Genomic DNA, 24,084 nt, shown 5'->3' with positions numbered 1-24,084 from the left:
ATTTCATGGTGGACACATACTCCACAGGTAACTGTTAGTGTACACCTAATACCTCAATTGGGCAGTTGAAGCTACGATCTTATATCTCTAACAGTCTGCAAACACAAAACTTTTACTAAATATGCACGAAGATTTAACGATATGCCAAAGAAACACAGAGGAGTTAGCAATTCTGTGACCTATGAGCTCAAAATTGAAAATGCTTTATCTCACAATGGATGAGTGAACATTGGCAAGGAACCGTCAAATTGCATGTAGAATTTGGCGCTCACACGCATCCAAACGGTATAAGGGTAAGTATTTGATTATGGTTTTTGAAACCGTGAACACGATTCGCCATAGAACAGAGCGCCGTGTAGTCCAGAGCATACTGTCCAGCTTCTAACCCTACTTCTACGTGGTATCGATTGGGAATGTGCTGGCCGGTGGACTGGGAATTTGCCGGTGGGAATGTGACCAGTTCGTAAGAGTATCTGTTCCCTATGTCGGTCAACCGGTTCCGGAGATATGACTGAAACATGTTATAGTAATATAATGGTCATGATCAATTTATCAAAATTTATCTGACAAATTGATTGTCCCAATGAATAACTTAATACTAGAACAATGTTAATAAATTATAACAAAAATGCTACCTATCTCGAATTGGTCTAAAAGGACAACCTGGAAGGAGCGTCAAACATAGCTTCGGTCCTCACAGGCTCCTATCTCACACCTCCACGAGTCATATGCTTACACTAGACTGCCGGTTTAAACTTGGATACAACTGGTTGGTGTTGCCTGGGCAAATGTTGTCATCCGACAATAGCTAACTGAGAAGGTGCGACGCGATCATTGACGCGTAAACCATATTCCGGGGGTAGAGGAAATGCTTCGCCAACCCGAGCGTCTGTTCACCTAGAATGGTGCAGCTCAAAACAGCGTCTGATCTTCATGTTAGGAGCGGCTGATCAACGTCCTGGTGGCAGCGTGGGACTCTAAACAGAGCTGACATGCTGGTCCCCCGGCGAGACAGGGCGTTGGGGAAGGCCCGGAAAACCGCATGTTACAAACAACGTAAGAGATAATACAGATCGGAACAATCGGCATGGACCTAGGCAACGAAATAAGGACCACGATTGGAAACTTGGGACATGGAACTGCAAATCGCTCTGCTTTCCAGGATGCGACAGGATAATCTACGAAGAGCTACATCCAAGCAACTTCGAAGTCGTAGCACTGCACACATCATTTGTTCATCGATTTTAAATCGGCGTACGACACAATCGATCGGGATCAGTTATGGCGAATTATGCACGATTACGGACAAACTGACGCGGTTGGTCAAAGCGACGATGGATCGAGTGACGTGTGTAGTTCGAGTAATGGGGGCACTCTCGAGCCTCTTCGAAACCCGGAGAGGCCTAAAGCAAGATGATGGTCTATCGTGCCTACTGTTTAACATTGCCCTGGAAGGTGTCATCAGAAGAGCGGGTATTAACACGAGTGGTACAATATTCCAAAAGTCAGTTCAACAGTTTGGTTTCGCCGACGATATCGACATTGTGGTTCGAACCTTTGTGAAGATGGTGGATACGTACATCGGACTAAAGGCTGAAGCCAAACGGATTGGACAGGTCATCAATGCGTCGAAGACTAAGTACATGAAAGGAAGGGGTTCACGAGAAGACAGTGCTAACCTCCCACCTCGAGTTCAAGTTGGTGGTGATGAAATCGAGGTGGTCAACGAGTTCGTGTATCTGGGCTCACTGGTAACGATACCAGCAGAGAAATTCAACGGCGCATTATGGCAAGAAATCGTGCATACTTTGGTCTCCGGAGGACGCTCCGATCGAGTAGAATTCGTAGCCGTACCAACGTAACCAACTACAAGACGCTGATCAGACCGGTAGTCCTCTATGGGCATGAGACATGTACTAGGACCAACGTGCCCTTGCGGTCTTTGAGCGGAAGGTGTTGCGTACCATCTTCGGTGGACTGCAGATGGAAAACGGAGTGTGAGAAGGCGAATGAACCACGAACTGCAGGAGCTGCTTGGGGAGTCATCTACCGTCCACACCGCTAAGATAGGCAGGTTGCGGTGGGCTGGGCATGTTGTAAGCATGTCGGACGACAGCCCTCTTTACCGGGTTCTTGAAACCAGGGACGAGACGGTGAGGTGCACAGTGGGCAAGGTGGACCGATCAAGTGGAAGACGACCTGCGGACCTTACGCAGACTGCAGAGCTGGCGAACTGCAGCCATGGATCGAGTAGAATGGAGACGACTCTTACGTACAGCAAAGGCCACACCACGGCTCGGGACTGTTTGGTAAGGTAAGTATGGTCGAGGATATTCGGAGCATTGATTTCATCTAGAAGCACTTTACCAATTAATGCAGCTTGCACCTTGAATCGTTTCTGCTCAAGAGTTAGCATTTCTAAAAGCCGACAGCGTTCAGTGCAGGCTGGCAGATTTGAGGGATTACGCCAAGGAACATATATTAGCGCATATCGCACAACGTTGCACGGATTCAGTTCCAGTGATTAAGGAGTTGTGGAATGGACACCATACCACGGAGCAGAATTCTAAGATAGAACGCACTAGAAACTCGTCGGGTATCTTAAACATGAAATAGTTGTCGGTTAGCTTTAACGATAATTTCGTTGTTGTGCAGTTTGAAAGGTAGTGCCGTATCCAAAATAACTTCCAGATCTTGAATTTGTGTCACTCTAGAAGTTGACCCGGCATAAGCCAAAAGCAAAGCCTTGGTGCTACATTTTGATTTGGAACTTGACCTTCTGTTTATTATACACAGACTTCGCTACGACTCTACGGACACTAACAGACTCTTCCGAGTCGTGACTCGAACCTACGACGACTGGCTTATTAGGCCAGCATCGTACCTCGAGACCAACTAGAAGGCTGGTTGACCCAACATAGTATAGTCAAATAAGATTGTTTTTTTTTTATCCGATAGAAGGAGATGACACTATATTTCTGAACGCTTACAGAAAGGTTTCTAGAACTCCATTGGCTGAAAATATCCACTGGTTGCTGGAGCTGAACGCAGTCCAAATTTCGAATTTCTCACATTTTTAAAGAGTTTAACATCACCGGTATAAAAATTTACGGCAACCTTCCGAAAGCAGCACTTAATACCTATTTTCACACAGAGTGTTCGATTCATCAAATAGGAACCAAGCCATTGCACGAGAGCAGATGAACTTCGAGGTTTTACAAGTTTAGCTAAAAGTATTCTGTAGTCTACTCGATCGAACGCCGCCCTCAGATCCCTGTATACTGCGTCTATTTGAGCACCGTTACTCATGTTTTGCAAGCAAATCGACGAGCACTCGATTGAGTTAGTTGTTATTGATCGTTCCGGGTAAAAACCATGTTGATCCGATGTGATGTATTTTTTGCAGCTGGTGAAAAGATCGTCGTTAACAGTTATTTTAATCGGTTTTTTTTTGTGCACGGAAAACATAACGGATAATTTCCAACTGGAGGGAAATGCGCATTTCCGAAAAGATAAATTGAACGACAGGCATAACAAATGAATAAGGACAGAGGCATTTCAAAGCGTACGACGGAAATCCATCGGGGCCTGCAGCGAAGGATGATTTCAGTTTATCTATAGCAGCGATAAGCGATAATTTGGGCGTGTTGTTCAGTGCGTCTTGAACACAGATCAGACGTTTTTTCGGTTGCTTGTGGACTGGTCTTTGACTGCCTATAGCTTCAAAGTTTGTGTTTTGTCAGTGTGTCTTTTAAAGACTACCTGAAAGTTATTTCCCATCAGTCTTTCTCAAGACTACCTACTTTTGAATTTAACATTTGTTTTAACTTTTTTCGTATCACCTGAAATGGCTGGACGGAAAAAGAAACCTCGCATCGCTGCGGGGAGGAAAAGAGAGGCATCTCTTTCTGACACATCGAGTGTCTGTAGTGACAATCCTTTTGATATTTTGCCTGAGCAAGAAGCTGGTGAAATGGAAGTTATTAATATTGAAACTATACAAAATATAAAATCTTTAAAAAAGGAGAAAGTTCCACCTATTGTGGTAACTATTTCTTCTGAATTTAATATATTCAAAAAGGAACTTTCAACGTTTGTTTCTGACGTTAAAGTTACCTATCAGATTGGCCGTAGAGGTGAATGCCGCTTATTAGCCGACTCAGTAAAGGGTCGTGATCGTCTTGTTCAGTATTTAACTGACAAGATGTACAAATTTTTTACATACGACACCAAGAACGCCAAGCCGTTCCAGGTTGTCTTGAAAGGTCTCACCAACGATCAAACCGTTGATGAGATCAAACTTACTTTAACAGAATTACTTGGCATAGCCCCTACCCAAGTAATTCTAATGAAACAAAAATCACGAGGCGAAAACAGTCAGAGAGCTGGAATTTCCCTTGTTTATTATTTAATTCATTTTAACCGCAATGAGGTAAACAACTTAAAATTTTTTTGAAAAAGCACATGCTTTGTATAATGTGCGTGTAAAGTGGGAAATTTATAGGAAGTATGGCGGAGGTGAAAAGCATATCACCCAATGCCGTACTTGCCAACGTTATGGCCATGGTTCCAAATTCTGTAACATGGACCAAAAATGTCTTAATTGTGGAGACTCTTCTCACAAAAAGGACACATGTCCTGTGAAAGAGAGTAAAAATTTTCGCTGTGCGAATTGTAACGGCAACCATATGTCAAATTTTTATCAATGCCCAGTCCGTTTAGCAATTGTCAATTTCTCAATTAAAACCAACTTCAAAACAAAATTCTCCAAGCGTACCAGTGACGCATAGTTTACCTACTCCTTTGCATACCCGTTTAACTTATGCACAGGTTACAGGTAGTTCGAACATTATACCGCCTAGTGTTGGTAGTTCGAAAATGACCGTTAATATGGGTAAGCAAAACACGCTAGAAAATAATTATACACCTAACACTCCAGCTAATATTGCTGCCGAAAATATTTTTTCTAATGTCAACTGCCTGGGGCCTATTACGGCAGGTAAACTTTCTTTTTTGCAACAGGCAATGTTCGATCTTATGAACGACATGTTGCAGGCAAAATCAATGTTTGAAGCCATTCAAATAGGCACAAATTTTACTATTAAAATTGTTTCTAATTTAAAATTTAGCAATGATTTTAAATAAAACAATTAAAATATTAAATTGGAATGCTCGCTCATTGAAGGCCAATGAGAATGAGCTTTTTAACTTTTTAACAGTAAATAATGTGCATATTGCAATTATTACTGAAACATTTTTGAAACCTAACATTAAATTAAAATATGATCCCAATTACGTGGTTCATAGATTCGATAGGATTCAGGGTTCCGGCGGTGGAGTTGCAATTGTTATTCATCGCCGAATCAAACATCGTGCTCTTCCCCATCTTGAGACGAAAGTTATTGAAACTTTGGGAATTGAAGTTCAAACTTGGGATTTTATTTATTGCCGCAGCATATTTACCATTTCAATGCACACGTGAGCTCAAAAATTATTTTAAAGGTGATTTACAAAAACTCACCAGAAATCGTTCGAAATTTTTCATAATCGGCGATTTTAACGCTAAACATCGTTCATGGAATAATTCTCAAAGTAATTCCAATGGCAAAATTTTATTCAATGATTGTTCTTCAGGATTCTATTCTATTTTGTCTCCGAATAGTCCTACATGCTTTTCTTCTGTAAGAAACCCTTCAACAATTGATTTGGTGCTGACAGATCAAAGTCATGTATATAGTGATTTGATCACACATGCTGACTTTGATTCTGACCATCTTCCAATAACTTTTTCTTTATCACATGAATCAGTTTTAAACCCTATGAGCTCTGTTTTTCATTATAACAAAGCTAATTGGGAAAGATACAAAAATTATATTGAGAGAAATTTCAATAATGAGCTTGATTTGCAAAATGAAGTGAATATTGATTCCGCTTTGGAAGCATTAAAATGTGCAATTGTTGATGCCAGGAATTATTCTGTTCCAAAGGCTCAAGTGAAATTTGATTCACCAATAATTGACGAAAATCTTCAACTTCTAATTCGTTTGAAAAATGTCCGCAGACGTCAATATCAACGTTCTCGTGACCCTGTTTTTAAAACTTTTTATAAAGATTTACAGAAAGAGATTAAGCATAGATTTACTCTTCTGAGAAATCAAAATTTTGAGACTAAAGTTGAAAAATTGAAACCATATTCAAAACCATTTTGGAAGCTGTCGAAGATTCTTAAGAAACCTTCAAAGCCTATTCCAGTTTTAAAAGATGGTGAACGTTTTCTTGTATCCAATGAACAAAAGGCTCAAAGACTTGCTCAGCAGTTTGAGAGTGTTCATAACTCAAATTTGAATTTTGTGAGTCCAATTGAAAATGAAGTCACACGCCAATTTGATTTAATTTCTTCCCAGAATTATTTACCTGCAGAAATAATTGAAACTAACTTGAATGAGATTAAATCAAATTATTAAAAATTAAATTATTAAAAATTTCAAAAATATGAAAGCACCTGGTGACGATGGAATCTTTAATATACTAATCAAACATCTCCCTGAGAGCACAATGGAATTTTTAGTGAAAATTTTCAATTGCTGCTTCATAATTGCATATTTTCCCAAATTATGGAAAAATGCAAAAATTACTCCAATTTTAAAACCGGATAAGAACCCAGCTGAAGTTTCAAGTTATCGACCAATCAGTTTGCTTTCTTCAATAAGTAAACTGTTTGAGAGAATTATTCTTAACAGAATGATGTCACACATCAACGAAAATTCTATTTTTGCAAATGAACAGTTTGGATTTCGCCATGGGCATTCCACAACTCATCAATTGCTCAGAGTTACTAATATGATACGAGCTAACAAATCTGAAGGTTATTGCACTGGAGCTGCTCTTTTAGACATAGAAAAAGCATTCGACAGTGTTTGGCATAAAGGTTTGATTGCGAAATTGCAAACTTTTAATTTTCCAATTTTCCTAATCAAAATTTTAAAAAATTATCTTACTGATCGAACTCTGCAGGTTGTCTATCAGAATTCAAAATCTGATAGATTTCCTGTCAGAGCAGGTGTACCTCAAGGTTCAGTCTTGGGTCCAGTCCTGTACAACATATTCACTTCAGATCTTCCTGATTTGCCTCCAGGATGCACAAAGTCATTGTTCTGCGATGACACAAGCATTTCCGTAAAAGGAAAAAGCCTTCGTGTCATATGCAGTCGATTACAGAAAAGTTTAGATATTTTTTCTTCCTACTTGCAAAAGTGGAAAATCTCTCCCAATGTTTCTAAAACTCAAATGATAATTTTTCCGCATAAGCCTAGGGCTTCTTTCCTCAAGCCAAACAATAATCACGTTGTCAAGATGAATGGGGTTATTTTAAGTTGGTCCGACAAGGTAAAGTACTTGGGACTAATTTATGATAAAAAACTTATTTTCAAAGAGCACATTGAGAGTATACAAGCCAAGTGCATCAAATATACGAGATGTTTATATCCTCTCATTAACAGGAATTCTAAACTTTGTTTAAAGAACAAACTTTTGATTTACAAACAAATTTTTAGACCAGCAATGCTCTATGCTGTACCGATCTGGTCAAGTTGCTGTTCAACAAGGAAGAAAACGCTCCAAAGGATTCAGAATAAAATTCTGAAAATGATTTTGAAGCGTCCTCCTTGGTTTGGTACACTCGAATTACATAGACTTACTGGTGTTGAACCATTAGAAACTATGTCAAATAAAATTATTAACAATTTTCGACAAAAATCGTTGCAATCCTCAATTGCTACGATAAGCTCTCTTTATAGCCAATAAGTTAGCAATTAAGTAAGTTGTAAGTTTACATCCCCTTTTCTGACAAGTAGGTTTAAATCCCTACGAATGATAAGTCCTAATTGCGAAAGCAAACAAATCCTAACAATTAGAATTACAAATTTCTAACAGTGTTGAGAAGTCACCATTTGTGATTGGACACACATACTCATTATTTACTAATATTTACTTAAGCTACTAACAAATCCCCCCTTAAAAAAAAAAAAAAAATGGGCGTGTTGTTAAAACCCAACGGGATCTGTTTCATGAACAACCCAGAGAATAACGCGAATCGAAACAATCGGTAAACAAAAAAAAACAACGATTGGATTGTTGCGAAGAAAAAAAAGGATTAGAAACTTGGTACTTGGAAAGCTACGACTTTGCTCGAACCGGCACACGCGGACATCTTAGCCAGAGAGCTGCGGAAGACAAATGTGGAGGTAGCACCAATAATACAAGTGCGTTGAACAAGCTTTGGAGAACGTACATTAGAAGTAGAACCAACCGTGGTAGCTTCTTCCGAGTACCACATCAGTGGTGGCGACAGAGTGGAACTGGTATTGTACTACTCGGAGTGGTATTGCGCTACTCGGGATCTAGAAGAAGCGTAGGTAGAGGCCCATTAGTGACTATCTATGAGTATTGAGGATCACCACAGGCAGATTCTCCAAATACAACATTTTTAACGTGTATGTGCCGACAAACGAAGAAAACGATGTCGCAAAGGAGGAGTGCACACAACATGAAATGGGATATTCGTCGGTGACATGAACGGCCAAGTTAGACGCAGTATTTCTTTCAAGTTGTTAATGGTAGGGAAAGCCTTCACTTTATCACCAACGACATAAGTCGTTTAGTGAATTCTACTGCGGCCAGGAGTATGGCCATCTGTAGTACCTATTTTGCACGTCGGAATATTCGGAAGCACCTCTGAAAACATACCACTGGAGGGACCTACTCTCAGATCGACCACATGCTGATCAACGGCCGGTACTTGTCAGATCTCATCGATGTGCGGTCTTTTTGGGGACCGAATGTCGTTTACGATCACTATCTCGTGGCAGGCAGGATTCGCACCCGACTGTCAAATGTATTCAAATCAAGATTGAAGAGGAAGATACGTATGAACATCCAGAGGCTATCAGTGGAAAGAGTTGCTGCAGAGTATACTCGGAAAGTTGATGGATGGATCGATGAATCGGTTCAAGTAGATCTGAACTAGAAGTGAAAGCACATTAACGACGCGGTCAGGGAAACAGCGCGAAGGATTATACGCATGGCAGAGGCAATCACGCTTAGTGGGTTCAATGCTGAGTGCTTTAACGTGTTGGAGGGAAAGATTTGGGCCTAGGCTAACGCGTTGGGAACAGCAAACCGAGTGACGCGTCAGATGCGAAAGAGATACCAGAGCTGTTTAGAGCTGCCGAAAACGTGTAAAACACTATGATCGCGTCTTCGTGGAGGCGGAGAATTGCTTCATCAGGCACTTTACGAAAAGATTCTAAAGATCGATTAATGAAGCCAGGAACTTGACCGTGCTGGTCCCTGGCATGCAAAATGACAGGGAGGGGAACCTGATTACCGATAAGTTGCAGGTAACTAGGCGTATCCAAGCGGGACCATCCTGAACGAGCCACATGTTTATCTTGAGACAGATTCTCGACAAATTTCGAAACCACAGCTTGCAGACACATCGTCTGTTTATAGACTTCAAGGTGGCGTACGATTTAGTGAAACAGAACTGATTTGGCATATCATGTTTGAACATGGTTTCCCAACGAACTGGTTAAACTGATTCGTGCGATTCCTGACTATCAGGTGTCAGGACAGCGGATAAAATATCGGATGCATTTGTGCCGTTGAATTACACTGGCCAATACAGCTCAAGCTAAAAAAAAAAAAAAGAAAGATTATAGGTTATTATAGTTGGTTTATAGGTACCTAATAACGTTGAAGCGACGAGCCATTTGAGCAAATACTATACGAACTCTCACGTAAGTTGACGCGTTTTGATAATGGCTAGGGGCCCCAAAATTAACAAGAATGGTTAAAAAGCTATAATCTTTCTAGGGCAGCTATTTTGAGTCTTAGGGCAGCACTTTCTTTTCACTTTTGTCGACAAGTGTAATCAGAAGCAAAGGGACGTTCTTTCGAACTTGCTATCCAACAAAGCCTTGGAGGGTACTGTACGGAGGGCAGGTGTGCAGAGGAGCGGTACAATCACACGCTTCTAGGCTTTGAAGTTGACAGCAATGGCATTTTCGTCTATCAATGCTGTCAAAAAAAAAATTAGATTAGATGTAATCTAAGATATGATGCTAAATAGCATAAACAAAAAAGAAATCTTATCAATCCTCCCACCATGTACGTAGCCTTTTTCAGGTTTCCTCCAAAGATATTTCTCCACCTGCCCAGTGTGAAATTAGAGATTACCATTGGAATCATTGAATTTTTTTTTCAATATATAATTGGGAAGTGTAAAACTTTTAACAGAAGTTGTACTGATTGGATTGGTTGTGGAAATGAAATTAATTAGATATATAGAGCTTTTTGTAGATTTCTAATTAAATAGAACCAGAAGAATATTTCCTTTCACTTTATTATTGATGCGCGCGAATTAGACCGACCGAGCCACTTTTCTCTTTCGCATTAAATATTCATGGAACACAAAAAAGGTCCAGTCAGCACGGTAGCATAGCCTGGCAGATGACATTGCATGATTTATTATCGGAAAGGAAAGGTCTGCACCAACAACACACCGTCATCGTGGTTACAAATATCATACCATCCATTTTCCACCGTACCTCGAAGATTGTGTGAAATCAGCAAAATCATTTATCCTATCGTCATCGTTTGCTCGTGCAGAAAGTTCTCCTCCTATGGCGAACAATTTTTCGCCCATGGCTCTCCGAGAGGCTTCGAAGTACCACCACCAAAATCAGAAAACTCGTACTAGATTTCGCCACGAGTGTTCATGCCACTCCGCTGGTTACTGGTTAGTAGCATACAGCCATATTCTGAGCAAACCACTATAATAAATTTTCCATGGGAGGGAAAGCGGCATGAACAAGACGAATTTACCAGAAAAGTATCACATAAAACAAACGACGTGATGAATCAGTGAATCTGTCGAAAAGACAAGGGTTAGACAGGATACAATAAATCATTCATAAAGTGATACACAAAACTTTGCAGTTATTGCATAGAACGAGCAAAGCCGTTCTCCGGAAACGTTTCTCTCTAGAGAGTTGTGAGCAGAGCCGAGTGAGTGTGGAAAGTGCTCATTTATCTTACATGATGCCGTTGAAAGAAGAATATCTTAACGTTGTTTGATGCTTTTTTGGATGGACAAACGAGGAAAGATGAATCAGATGCTTGCCCTTCTAGCTGTATATGTATGTCATACGTTGACACACAGGTTTGCGTATAATACATTGCAAACAGTATTTTCTTTACATTTTTCCTTTGTGACACTCTGACAAATGGAATCGAATCTTCTTAGGCTAGGTCGACGCGTTACATCTGATCCCGTTTCCGATGCACTATCCATTTATTATAAATACACGTTGAAAATATTCACTTGTAGTCTAAGTTATATAAGAATTTCATATGATTTTTATGTTGGACACACTTCCCCAATGTATCGCGACATTAAGTTCAAGGGCGCATTAATCATCGCCGCCACTGTGGTGAGACAATCAATTAGTTTATCGTTTCCAACTCACCAGAGAAATGAGTGTTTTCTTGTTCAACTTCCCGAAAAAGAGAGCAATCATATAGTCTGAAATTACCGCAGACATGTGCGATAAATCAAACTAAGAACCGCTGGCAAAGGACTTGACCCGATAATACGGATAGCACCGTTTGTAGCCGTTCGACGCCGCCGCTGCCTTCGTTTTCGCATGTGACTCGGCCCTAAATTTACCAGTCAGAAGGAAAACGGCTGGATTTATTAGCACCATAAATCAAAATCTTTAACATTTCCTGTGCCATTTAGTGTAATAAAAACTCCCTCTTCGAAAGAAAAAAGAGGCAATAAACTATAATTTCCCCATACACTCCTCACGTTCTCGTTCTTTACTTTTTTATTGCGGTAAGATGATTGGTGGGTAGTAAATAATGGTCTTTGTGCAGAATGTGTTCTTTTTCACCCTCGTTAGTCACCTTCCAGGGTGCTGAAAGCGGAGGGTGGTGATTTTGGTGCATTCATTATTACGCGTGTGGTGCTAAAATGTTCAATATTTTACTCATTGAGCATGCACCCAATGTTTTGAAAGATAATTACTAACGGTTCACCTTGCTGGAACGGTACGTGAAATAATCGCAATGAGTTTCAGAAAATGAAATATTTTAAAACTAGTTAAGCTTACAGGAGCATTCTGTATCTATAATATTGGTAGAGGTTTTGTTGAAATATAAAAGAAAAGCTGCAACTTTTTATTTATTAGGAGGAACCAAACCAAGTGGTTATTATTAGATATAAATTTGGGATAGAAAGCTACTCGAAGAGATTTAAGATTATCCTCGCGAAATGATGACTCATAATTATGCCAACTATTTACCTTTTAAAATATTGAGACACATCAACTAAGAGCCGAACAGAAGTGTGTTTGACTTGGCTGAAACTTTGCATAGAAATTTCAATGATCAAAAGATGCCGTGTTGTGTCTTTGTTTTGTTTTGAATCACGACTTATTTTTTAAAATCTAAGTAAAAATTCAATATAAAAGTAGTATTGATGATTATAAATCTCGTGTAATTTTCCAAAAGGACTTAAGTGACAATGAGAGGTTCTCTCATCTTTCATTTGTTTCGTCAATCATAGGATTATAAAAGTTTTTCGACGATTTTTTGCCAAATCGAAAGATTATAAAAATGCCTAGCTTACTGAGCAAAGAGTATTATGAAAATGGAAAAATAGCTTAAGGTATGTTTAGCCTATTAGACATGTTGGTCTGATTTTGACCACTGCAGAAATCGAAAGTCTGCTCGAATTACCGTTCAAAATACTTTGTCGAACCTGTTTGTATGGCGGTGTTCACACTGCTTGCACAAGTCGAAAGGAAGAACTGCCCAATGAATGTCAAAGGAATTCCTTTCTACATTTCAATATTTGCCAGTACCCAAAATATGAAAATGCTGTTTGTTTTAGAAAGCCAAAACAAAAAACTGAAAAAAATCAAAGGTTGCTATGTTCTTGGAGTCGAACGAAAAATCGAAACGTCGAAACGTTCCTATTCCATTCGACATATCGAACGGCATGTCGAATCACAATATCTAATAAGTGTAAACGTAAACCAACATTGCATTCGATAAATTTTCGAGCAATCGGCTCGAATCAGATGATAAAATCAGATAGTCTAAACATACCTTTAGTTATTAATCAAAGAAAAAAATAACAAAGAGAGTCTCTCAATGTATGTTAAATCCTGTTGAAAAGTTTCGCGAGAAATATTTTTAGAGTCAGAACGGTTTGTTTGATCGGTGTGACGTCTTCGGCGAAGTTGTAGATAATAATTTTGTCTTTCTTAAACTCTAGAAAAAATCGTTATTTTTCAAGAAAAAATATTAAAAATAAATTTTTTTTTTAAATTTTTTTTTTACGGAAACAACAAAAGGTTATCTAAACATTGATGGGTGTCTGATCATGGAGAAATGAAAAAAAAAAAAAAATGAGAAACTTCCTTTTCTTTTTTTTTAATTTTCAGAGAAATGAAAAAAAAATTGAAACCAGAACGGTTTGTTTGATTGGTGTAATATCTTCAGTGAAGTTGTAGACAGAAATTTTGTCCATCCAGAGAGGACCGATTAAACAAACCGTTAAGATGATAAACATATTTTTTATTTTTAATCTCGGCGCCCCGATAATCCCGAAACTTGATGTCTCGGGTTTTGCGCTGCCATAAATCAAACACAGAATACGCTTGATATTATGTCTTCGGCAAAGTTGTGGAAAATAATTTAAAAATAAAAAAAAAATTTTGATCATCAATACCTTCCCAGCATATAGCTTATACATAAGCGTAGCCGGAGGGGGCAGGTAGGGGCAGGGGGTTCTGGCTACGCCCATAAGCTTATACATTAAATAGTTTTTTGAAAGTGAGTCGTGTTTCAAAAAATTAAACCCATAGCTCAAAATGGCATCTTTTGCTCATAGAAACGTCTATGCAAATCTAAAACCAAATCAGCTGAAGATGTTATACCAATCAAACAAACCGTTCTGGTTAGAAATTAAAAAAAAAATTTTTTTTTTCTTATTTCTCCATGATTGGACAGCCATTAATGTAAATGGATGTTAGGAAATAGCTTATTAGATAACAATGGTAAACGCAGGTTTTGCCGCAGAGCTCAAACTGGATCTGTGAATTTGGTTAACTCTAGCAAAGATAACTTTTTCAGAGACTTAAATGAGTTTTTCCGTAAGCTAACGTAGAAGCGATCAAACCGGCGAGGACGGCATTTTGACGAACTTCTGCATACACTAGGGGCTTCAAATTTCACAGGAATGGTTAAAAATCTGAAACCTTTGCAGGCGACTTTTTTGAGCATTAGGGCAATTTTTTCGCTTTTGTCAACCAGTGTAGGTAATTAAATGTGGACTGTATATATTTCTTGGGAAGACAAGAACAGTGTCCATAACTTTGCCGAAGACTTCACACCGCTTAAACGAACCGTGTTGACTCTGAAAATATTGGTAATCATCAATACCCTTTTTACATAGCTTCTCAACGATGAATCGTGATTCAAAAAAAAAAAAAAAACAATGACAAAATGGTATATTCTGCCCATAGAAGCATGCATCTGTGCAAAATTTTAACCACATCAAAGTTGACAATTAAATAATATTTTAAAATTGCTACATTTTTGTGGCATTGCTCGAGTGTACTATTTAACCGAACATACAAATTATCAGACTTGTTGTTCTCCTTAGTATGTGTAAAGAGCAGAGTGAACATTCACCGCTCACTTTTTGCCCAGCATAAGCGCTGGACGTAGCATTTTTTGCACCAAATTTATGTATTCTTTTTAGTGCTGTATTCCTGACGCTCGCTGAAAAGTTAATACACTTGCTTCTTATACCACAGTGGTGCATCACTCTAGCCAAAATTCACGGAATTACGCCGCGGTGCGCACTGCTGAGAATAATTCGATAACATTTGAAAAGTAAACATGCGTGACGGGCGGCTGAATTTATTTTTTTGTCCGACATGCAAAGCAACGACGCAATCCACATTCCTACCTAGATGCTTCTTTCATTTGATATATGCTTAAGAAACACAATGCGTAATGTCCTTTCGCGTAAGAAAGCTCAAACCAGTTTCTATTTTTCTGGAGAGATATTTCAGATTCCATCGCGGTGTTTTTTGCAAGCTACTGAGATACACACGACTCGCTGCTCTCTTCAAGCATGTGCGTCGTTTTGCCCATTAGTGTTGTTTTCGCAGAAAAATATATTCTACACGCTTGTGATTCTCTGGAAGAAATCTGTATATTAAAGTGAAATAAGATGTATGAGATGAGATGAGTTGAAATGTAATAAAATGAGATGAGATGATATGAGATGAGATGAGATAAGTAAGACATGTTTTTCAATTCACTAATTTAACTAACAATGCTAGAAGTTTTCTTGACAATTTAAAACACGTAAACTATATTAAGTCGTAAAATACAACCATTAGTTAAGTATAAATATGATACATATCCAACTAAAATAAATAATAAATAAAAAATCTAGAATAAATAACAATAATACAGTATACTGTGGCATCTTTGATGTGATATTTTCGATCAGTGTAGAAGGCTCTAGGACAGAGATAGAACGAAGCGAATAAGAATGAGAGTAAGAAGAAAGTAATCAGAAGAGTAGGCACGGGCGTTAATAAAGAAGCACGGATTTGCGCTAAAACTAAACCTAGATTTCTTCCTCAAATAAGTACCGGAGATCCGAATTGCCGTGTTCATTTGGCTTTCACATTGGCGACGAGGTGAAAATGTAAGTTGAAGTTAACTATATTTCTCGTTTCAGCGGAAAAAGATCGTTTTCGAAATTGCTTGCATCATTCATGAAAGTAGAGCCGAAATTAATTAGCGCTATGCCACCCGCCATGTGTATTACATGTGTTGGTGAGATCACCTCTCTTGACAGAGTTAACAGGATAAGGAAGTGAAACACGAAACTTGAAAAACATTACACGGCGGGTTCGCTAAAATTTTATAGAAGGGTAGTTTTACCCAGAAAAAAAACGGAAAGGCGGGTTCGCCAATTGCGTTATTGTACAGTGTTTACTTGTGAGTTGTCGTGAAAATTCTAACGGCGGTGGGTTCACCAAAAGGAAAAAAAAAGAACAGTTGTTTTACCATGAAACAATATAACGGCCGGTTCGCTGAATGTGAGATGCTGGGTTCATCAAAGACAGGAGCTACAGCGGGTTCGCTGAATTTTAATGAACGGTGGGTTCACCGTGGACAAAGGCAGATAGCGGGTTCGCTGACAACATATAAATGTTGATTTTAAAACATACTGTTGAAATGTATTGTAGGGCGGTATCGCCAAGAATGATCTGATCGGTTCAATTTGAGCTTCACAGTTTTGATGTTTATTTTATCTATTTTACTCATGGCTAGGGCTGGAATGGATTGTCGTATTAAACCATTCATAACTACCATCGAGTCATCTCACCTACCGATTGCTTGGGCCAAGTGAAAAAGGGACTTGGAGGCCTATTTCAATTCGGAAAAAATTGAATCGCAGTTGGACAGAAGATCAAAATTGCTGTATTTGGGAGGCTCAGATTTACGTGATGTTTATGACAATTTACCAGACAAAAGTCGTATATCGTATGTAGTTAAAGATCTACCATATTATGATGCTGCCATCGCCAAGCTGGATGCACATTTTGAGCCTTTTCGGCGCCGTACTTATGAACGACACCAATTCAGGCAAATTGCACAGGAATCTAATGAAAGATTTTCTGATTTTCTACTTCGGCTGCGAGCTCAGGTAAAACGATGTGACTATGATAAACCTGATGAAATTATACTGGATCAGATTGTGGAGAAGTGTGGTTCGAGCAAACTTCGCCAGAAACTATTAAAAAGGATCTGAACCTGGAGGAGGTGGAAGCTCTTGGTACGAGTCTGGAAGAAAGCGAGAAAAAGCTGAAAGAGTTCGCAGATGTCAAACCTTCGGTGGACGTTAACAGAGCATCTGATCCGATTGCAAAGCGGAATACTATCAATGGACCTAAGTGGAACAAACCACCATCTGTGTGGCAACCACATCAGCAAAAGTCATGGAGAAGTCGATCAGATCCAGTCTGTTTTGCTTGTGGTAAGCGAGGACACGTAATGAGAGCAGAGTGTTGCCAGGCGAAAGATGCGACATGCTTGAATTGCAGAAAAATTGGTCATTATGCGAGACAATGCCGAAAGCGTCCAAACCAAAATCCACGACCGACGTTTTCTTCCGTGGCTCCAAAGCGAGTTCGAGTAATCGAAGAAACTTCAACCGAAGACCAGAAAAATGAGAATTATGTTTTCTATGCAATGGGAGAAAACACATTCCCCTTCAAAGTTGGGGGTGTGGAAGTACTCATGGTTATCGATTCCGGTGCAGCCGCTAACATAATAAGTCACCCTTCATGGCAGCAGATGAAACAGAAAGGAGTGTTGGTAACGAACATGACGACGGTAGTAGATAAAATTTTTAAGGGTTATGGATCGACAAGGCAATGGAGATATTGGGTAGCTTCACCGCTACTATCGAAGGAGTAGGACGACAAACTGAAGCACGGTTTTACGTCGCCAAGAAAGGACAACAGTGTCTTCTGGGAAACGATACTGCGAAGTTGCTGCAAGTACTAAAGGTGGGGTTTGACATTGATCGAGTTGGAGAGGAATCATCAATGGAGTTTCCAAAGATCAAGGGCGTAATTGTTGAGATACCAGTCGATCCTAATGCTCAACCTGTTCGCCAAGCATATCGACGTGTTCCCTACGCTTTTGAAGCCAAAGTCTAAGAGAAACTGGATATGTTGCTGGCTCAAGGGATCATTGAACGTGTCCAACAACCTTCCGAGTGGGTCTCTCCTATGGTACCCGTGTATTGACATGCGTCGAGCCAACCAGGCTGTAATGAGGGAGCCTCACCCATTGCCCTTGGTCGATGAACTTCTGGGATCAGTCGATGGGGCAACCGTTTTCTCAAAAATCGACGTTAAGGATGCCTACCATCAACTAGAGATCTCTCAGCAATCGCGTCCAATCACCACCTTTATCATGAAAACCGGTTTATACAGGTAGATACTTACGTTAATATTTGAATTGCATTTTACTTGTTGTCTTATTTCTTTTGCATTGCTCTTTAATGAATAAAATAAATCGCAGCAATTGCTTATTGTTGTAATTATTTTTTGATTATACCATTCGTTTTTAGATACAAGAGACTAATGTTTGGGGTGTCGTGTGCTCCTGAGATTTTCCAAAAAACTATGGAAACAGTACTGGTAGGGTTGAAAGGAATTATAATATACCTTGACGATATTGTGGTGTTTGGTGCCTCCAAAATAGAACATGACAAGCGGTTAGAGGAGTTACTCAAGAGATTGGAACAATATGGGGTACTCCTGAACCACCAAAAATGTGTGTATCGTGCAAACGAGATTGAATTCCTCGGCCACGTGCTAAATGCCAATGGTGTGAAACCCACCGAAAGTCGGATCACAGCTATAAGAAGCTTTCGAGAGCCGAAGATTGTGAGCGAACTCAGAAGTTTTTTGGGATTGGTCACATATGTTGGTAGATTTGTATCCAACCTCGCTACGAAAACTGATCCTCTCCAGGCCTATAACTACGAGACCATCTACGAATCTGGCTCGAATAATCTGGCCGATGCACTTTCTCGATTGTGCGTAATTCCACCTAAAGCCTTTGATCACTCAACCGAAATGCATATCCATCGAATGGTGCAATCTTGTGTTCTGGACGCTGTTGTACTGAAGGATATTGTGGAAGCGACCAAGAAAGATGGAACCCTTCAAGAAGTCCTGCTATCTTTGGAGATGAATACCTGGACAGAAAATACTAGAGGGTATAAACAGTTCAAGCCGGAACTACACACGGCAGGAGGAGTTGTCATGCGTGGAGATCGCCGGGTGATTCCAGAGACTCTTCAAGCTCAGGTTATTGCTTGTGCCCATGAGGGACACCCAGGGATGAGCGTAATAAAGAGACGTCTACGCCAAAAAGTTTGGTGGCCGAAGATGGACTCTCAAGTCGAGAATTACGTTAAAAGTTGCAACCTTTGTACCTTGGTTTCGTCTGTAGAACCTCCAGAGCCGATGCAAAGAACAAGAATGCCCACCAAAGCTTGGTCAGAGCTAGCAGTAGATTTTTTGGGACCTCTTCCTAATGGGCACTACTTGCTAGTTTTAATCGACTATTTTAGTCGATTCGTGGAGGTGGTGATAATAAGGCAAACCCTTGCGGAACTTGCAGTACAGGCGTTATACGAAACATTTTGTCGGTTCGGTTTCCCTGATATTCTTCGATCGGACCACGGACCACAGTTCATAAGTGACACAATGAAGACTTTCTGCAAGGAGTTCGGCATTGAGCAACAGAAAACTACACCCTATTGGCCGCATCAGTGCGTCTTGAACTGTCCTACAGATCAGACGTTTTTTCGGTTGCTTGTGGACTGGTCTTTGACTGCCTATAGCTTCAAAGTTTGTGTTTTGTCAGTCTTTTAAAGACTACCTGAAAGTTATTTCCCATCAGTCTTTCTCAAGACTACCTACTTTTGAATTTAACATTTGTTTTAACTTTTTTCGTATCACCTGAAATGGCTGGACGGAAAAAGAAACCTCGCATCGCTGCGGGGAGGAAAAGAGAGGCATCTCTTTCTGACACATCGAGTGTCTGTAGTGACAATCCTTTTGATATTTTGCCTGAGCAAGAAGCTGGTGAAATGGAAGTTATTAATAATGAAACTATACAAAATATAAAATCTTTAAAAAAGGAGAAAGTTCCACCTGTTGTGGTAACTATTTCTTCTGAATTTAATATATTCAAAAAGGAACTTTCAACGTTTGTTTCTGACGTTAAAGTTACCTATCAAATTGGCCGTAGAGGTGAATGCCGCTTATTAGCCGACTCAGTATAGGGTCGTGATCGTCTTGTTCAGTATTTAACTGACAAGATGTACAAATTTTTTACATATGACACCAAGAACGCCAAGCCGTTCAAGGTTGTCTTGAAAGGTCTCACCAACGATCAAACCGTTGATGAGATCAAACTTACTTTAACAGAATTACTTGGCATAGCCCCTACCCAAGTAATTCTAATGAAACAAAAATCACGAGGCGAAAACAGTCAGAGAACTGGAATTTCCCTTGTTAATTATTTAATTCATTTTAACCGCAATGAGGTTAACAACTTAAAATTTTTTGAAAAAGCACATGCTTTGTATAATGTGCGTGTAAAGTGGGAAACTTATAGGAAGTATGGCGGAGGTGAAAAGCATATCACCCAATGCCGTACTTGCCAACGTTATGGCCATGGTTCCAAATTCTGTAACATGGACCAAAAATGTCTTAATTGTGGAGACTCTTCTCACAAAAAGGACACATGTCCTGTGAAAGAGAGTAAAAATTTTCGCTGTGCGAATTGTAACGGCAACCATATGTCAAATTTTTATCAATGCCCAGTCCGTTTAGCAATTGTTAAGGCAAGGTAAGGTAAACAAAATTCAATTTCTCAATTAAAACCAACTTCAAAACAAAATTCTCCAAGCGTACCAGTGACGCATAGTTTACCTACTCCTTTGCATACCCGTTTAACTTATGCACAGGTTACAGGTAGTTCGAACATTATACCGCCTAGTGTTGGTAGTTCGAAAATGACCGTTAATATGGGTAAGCAAAACACGCTAGAAAATAATTGTACACCTATTACTCCAGCTAATATTGCTGCCGAAAATATTTTTTCTAATGTCAACTGCCTGGGGCCTATTACGGCAGGTAAACTTTCTTTTTTGCAACAGGCAATGTTCGATCTTATGAACGCCATGTTGCAGGCAAAATCAATGTTTGAAGCCATTCAAATAGGCACAAATTTTACTATTTAAATTGTTTCTAATTTAAAATTTAGCAATGATTTTAAATAAAACAATTAAAATATTAAATTGGAATGCTCGCTCATTGAAGGCCAATGAGAATGAGCTTTTTAACTTTTTAACAGTAAATAATGTGCATATTGCAATTATTACTGAAACATTTTTGAAACCTAACATAAAATTAAAATATGATCCCAATTACGTGGTTCATAGATATGATAGGATTCAGGGTTCCGGCGGTGGAGTTGCAATTGTTATTCATCGCCGAATCAAACATCGTGCTCTTCCCCATCTTGAGACGAAAGTTATTGAAACTTTGGAAATTGAAGTTCAAACTGAACTTGGGATTTTATTTATTGCCGCAGCATATTTACCATTTCAATGCACACGCGAGCTCAAAAATTATTTTAAAGGTGATTTACAAAAACTCACCAGAAATCGTTCGAAATTTTTCATAATCGGCGATTTTAACGCTAAACATCGTTCATGGAATAATTCTCAAAGTAATTTCAATGGCAAAATTTTATTCAATGATTGTTCTTCAGGATACTATTCTATTTTGTCTCCGTATAGTCCTAAATGCTTTTTTTCTGTAAGAAACCCTTCAACAATTGATTTGGTGCTGACAGATCAAAGTCATGTATGTAGTGATTTGATCACACATGCTGACTTTGATTCTGACCATCTTCCAATAACTTTTTCTTTATCACATGAATCAGTTTTAAACCCTATGAGCTCTGTTTTTAATTATAACAAAGCTAATTGGGAAAGATACAAAAATTATATTGAGAGAAATTTCAATAATGAGCTTGATTTGCAAAACGAAGTGAATATTGATTCCGCTTTGGAAGCAATAAAATGTGCAATTGTTGATGCCAGGAATTATTCTGTTCCAAAGGCTCAAGTGAAATTTGATTCACCAATAATTGACGAAAATCTTCAACTTCTAATTCGTTTGAAAAATGTCCGCAGACGTCAATATCAACGTTCTCGTGACCCTGTTTTTAAAACTATTTAAAAAGATTTACAGAAAGAGATTGAACATAGATTTACTCTTCTGAGAAATCAAAATTTTGAGACTAAAGTTGAAAAATTGAAACCATATTCAAAACCATTTTGGAAGCTGTCGAAGATTCTCAAGAAACCTTCAAAGCCTATTCCAGTTTTAAAATATGGTGAACGTTTTCTTGTATCCAATGAACAAAAGGCTCAAAGACTTGCTCAGCAGTTTGAGAGTGTTCATAACTCAAATTTGAATTTTGTGAGTCCAATTGAAAATGAAGTCACACGTCAATTTGATTTAATTTCTTCCCAGAATTTTTTACCTGCAGAAATAATTGAAACTAACTTGAATGAGATTAAATCAATTATTAAAAATTTCAAAAATATGAAAGCACCTGGTGACGATGGAATCTTTAATATACTAATCAAATATCTCTCTGAGAGCACAATGGATTTTTTAGTGAAAATTTTCAATTGCTGCTTCAAAATTGCATATTTTCCCAAATTATGGAAAAATGCAAAAAATACTCCCATTTTAAAACCGGATAAGAACCCAGCTGAAGTTTCAAGTTATCGACCAATCAGTTTGCTTTCTTCAATAAGTAAACTGTTTGAGAGAGTTATTCTTAACAGAATGATGTCACACATCAACGAAAATTCAATTTTTGCAAATGAACAGTTTGGATTTCGCCATGGGCATTCCACAACTCATCAATTGCTCAGAGTTACTTATATGATACGAGCTAACAAATCTGAAGGTTATTCCACTGGAGCTGCTCTTTTAGACATAGAAAAAGCATTCGACAGTGTTTGGCATAAAGGTTTGATGGCGAAATTGCAAACTTTTAATTTTCCAATTTTCCTAAATAAAATTTTAAAAAATTATCTTACTGATCGAACTCTGCAGGTTGTCTATCAGAATTCAAAATCTGATAGATTTCCTGTCAGAGCAGGTGTGCCTCAAGGTTCAGTTTTGGGTTCAGTCCTGTACAACATATTCACTTCAGATCTTCCTGATTTGCCTCCAGGATGCACAAAGTCATTGTTCTGCGATGACACAAGCATTTCCGTAAAAGGAAAAAGTCTTCGTGCCATATGCAGTCGATTGCAGAAAAGTTTAGATATTTTTTCTTCCTACTTGCAAAAGTGGAAAATCTCTCCCAATGCTTCTAAAACTCAAATGATAATTTTTCCGCATAAGCCTAGGGCTTCTTTCCTCAAGCCAAACAATAATCACGTTGTCAAGATGAATGGGGTTATTTTAAGTTGGTCCGACAAGGTTAAGTACTTGGGACTAATTTATGATAAAAAACTTATTTTCAAAGAGCACATTGAGAGTATACAAGCCAAGTGCATCAAATATACGAGATGTTTATATCCTCTCATTAACAGGAATTCTAAACTTTGTTTAAAGAACAAACTTTTGATTTACAAACAAATTTTTAGACCAGCAATGCTTTATGCTGTACCGATCTGGTCAAGTTGCTGTTCAACAAGGAAGAAAACGCTCCAAAGGATTCAGAATAAAATTCTGAAAATGATTTTGAAGCGTCCTCCTTGGTTTGGTACACTCGAATTACATAGACTTACTGGTGTTGAACCATTAGAAGCTATGTCAAATAAAATTATTAACAATTTTCGACAAAAATCGTTGCAATCCTCAATTGCTACGATAAGCTCTCTTTATAGCCAAAAAGTTAGCAATTAAGTTAGTTGTAAGTTTACTTCCCCTTTTCTGACAAGTAGGTTTAAATCCCTACGAATGATAAGTCCTAATTGCGAAAGCAAACAAATCCTAACAATTAAAATTACAAATTTCTAACAGTGTTGAGAAGTCACCATTTGTGATTGGACACACATACTCATTATTTACTAATATTTGTCATAAATACTTAAGCTACTAAAAAATCCCCCCTTAAAAAACAAAAAAAAACACCCTATTGGCCGCAAGCAAATGGGGAAGTTGAACGCATGAATAGATCCATTTTGAAGCGTTTGCGTATAAGCCAGGAATCAGAGAATGCAAACTGGAAATGGGATTTGCGGAGTTATCTTCTCATGTACAACTCCACGCCGCACTCTACGACAGGAGTTGCCCCTTCGCTGTTGATGTTTGGAAGGATGCTAAAGGACAAACTGCCGAGCGTTACAGGAGCACCGGAACA

General features: G+C 38.7%; 1 protein-coding gene across 1 annotated transcript; it reads left to right on the top strand.

The window, feature by feature from the left end:
- Window positions 1-17,937: 17,937 nt before the first annotated feature.
- Window positions 17,938-19,342, top strand: LOC129728558 (uncharacterized protein K02A2.6-like). The gene is made up of 4 exons (XM_055687005.1): window positions 17,938-18,101; window positions 18,239-18,557; window positions 18,645-19,022; window positions 19,250-19,342. The coding sequence occupies exons 1-4, from the start codon at window positions 17,938-17,940 to the stop codon at window positions 19,340-19,342; spliced, it is 954 nt and encodes a 317-aa protein (XP_055542980.1).
- Window positions 19,343-24,084: the final 4,742 nt, after the last annotated feature.

The sequence above is a fragment of the Wyeomyia smithii genome, chromosome 3, assembly GCF_029784165.1.
Source record: "Wyeomyia smithii strain HCP4-BCI-WySm-NY-G18 chromosome 3, ASM2978416v1, whole genome shotgun sequence".
In the NCBI taxonomy this organism is placed as follows: Eukaryota; Metazoa; Arthropoda; class Insecta; order Diptera; family Culicidae; genus Wyeomyia; species Wyeomyia smithii.
Note: the sequence above shows the minus strand (reverse complement) of the source record. Positions and strands in the feature narration are given on the sequence as shown.

Excerpts from the sequence above, each read along its gene's own strand:
- LOC129728558 (XM_055687005.1), top strand. The coding sequence starts at position 17,938 with ATGAGGGAGCCTCACCCATTGCCCTTGGTCGATGAACTTCTGGGATCA. Across the intron at positions 18,558-18,644 it reads GCTTTCGAGAGCCGAAGATT|GCCTATAACTACGAGACCAT; the intron begins GTGAGCGAACTC and ends GATCCTCTCCAG. Across the intron at positions 19,023-19,249 it reads AGGGACACCCAGGGATGAGC|TCGATTCGTGGAGGTGGTGA; the intron begins GTAATAAAGAGA and ends CGACTATTTTAG.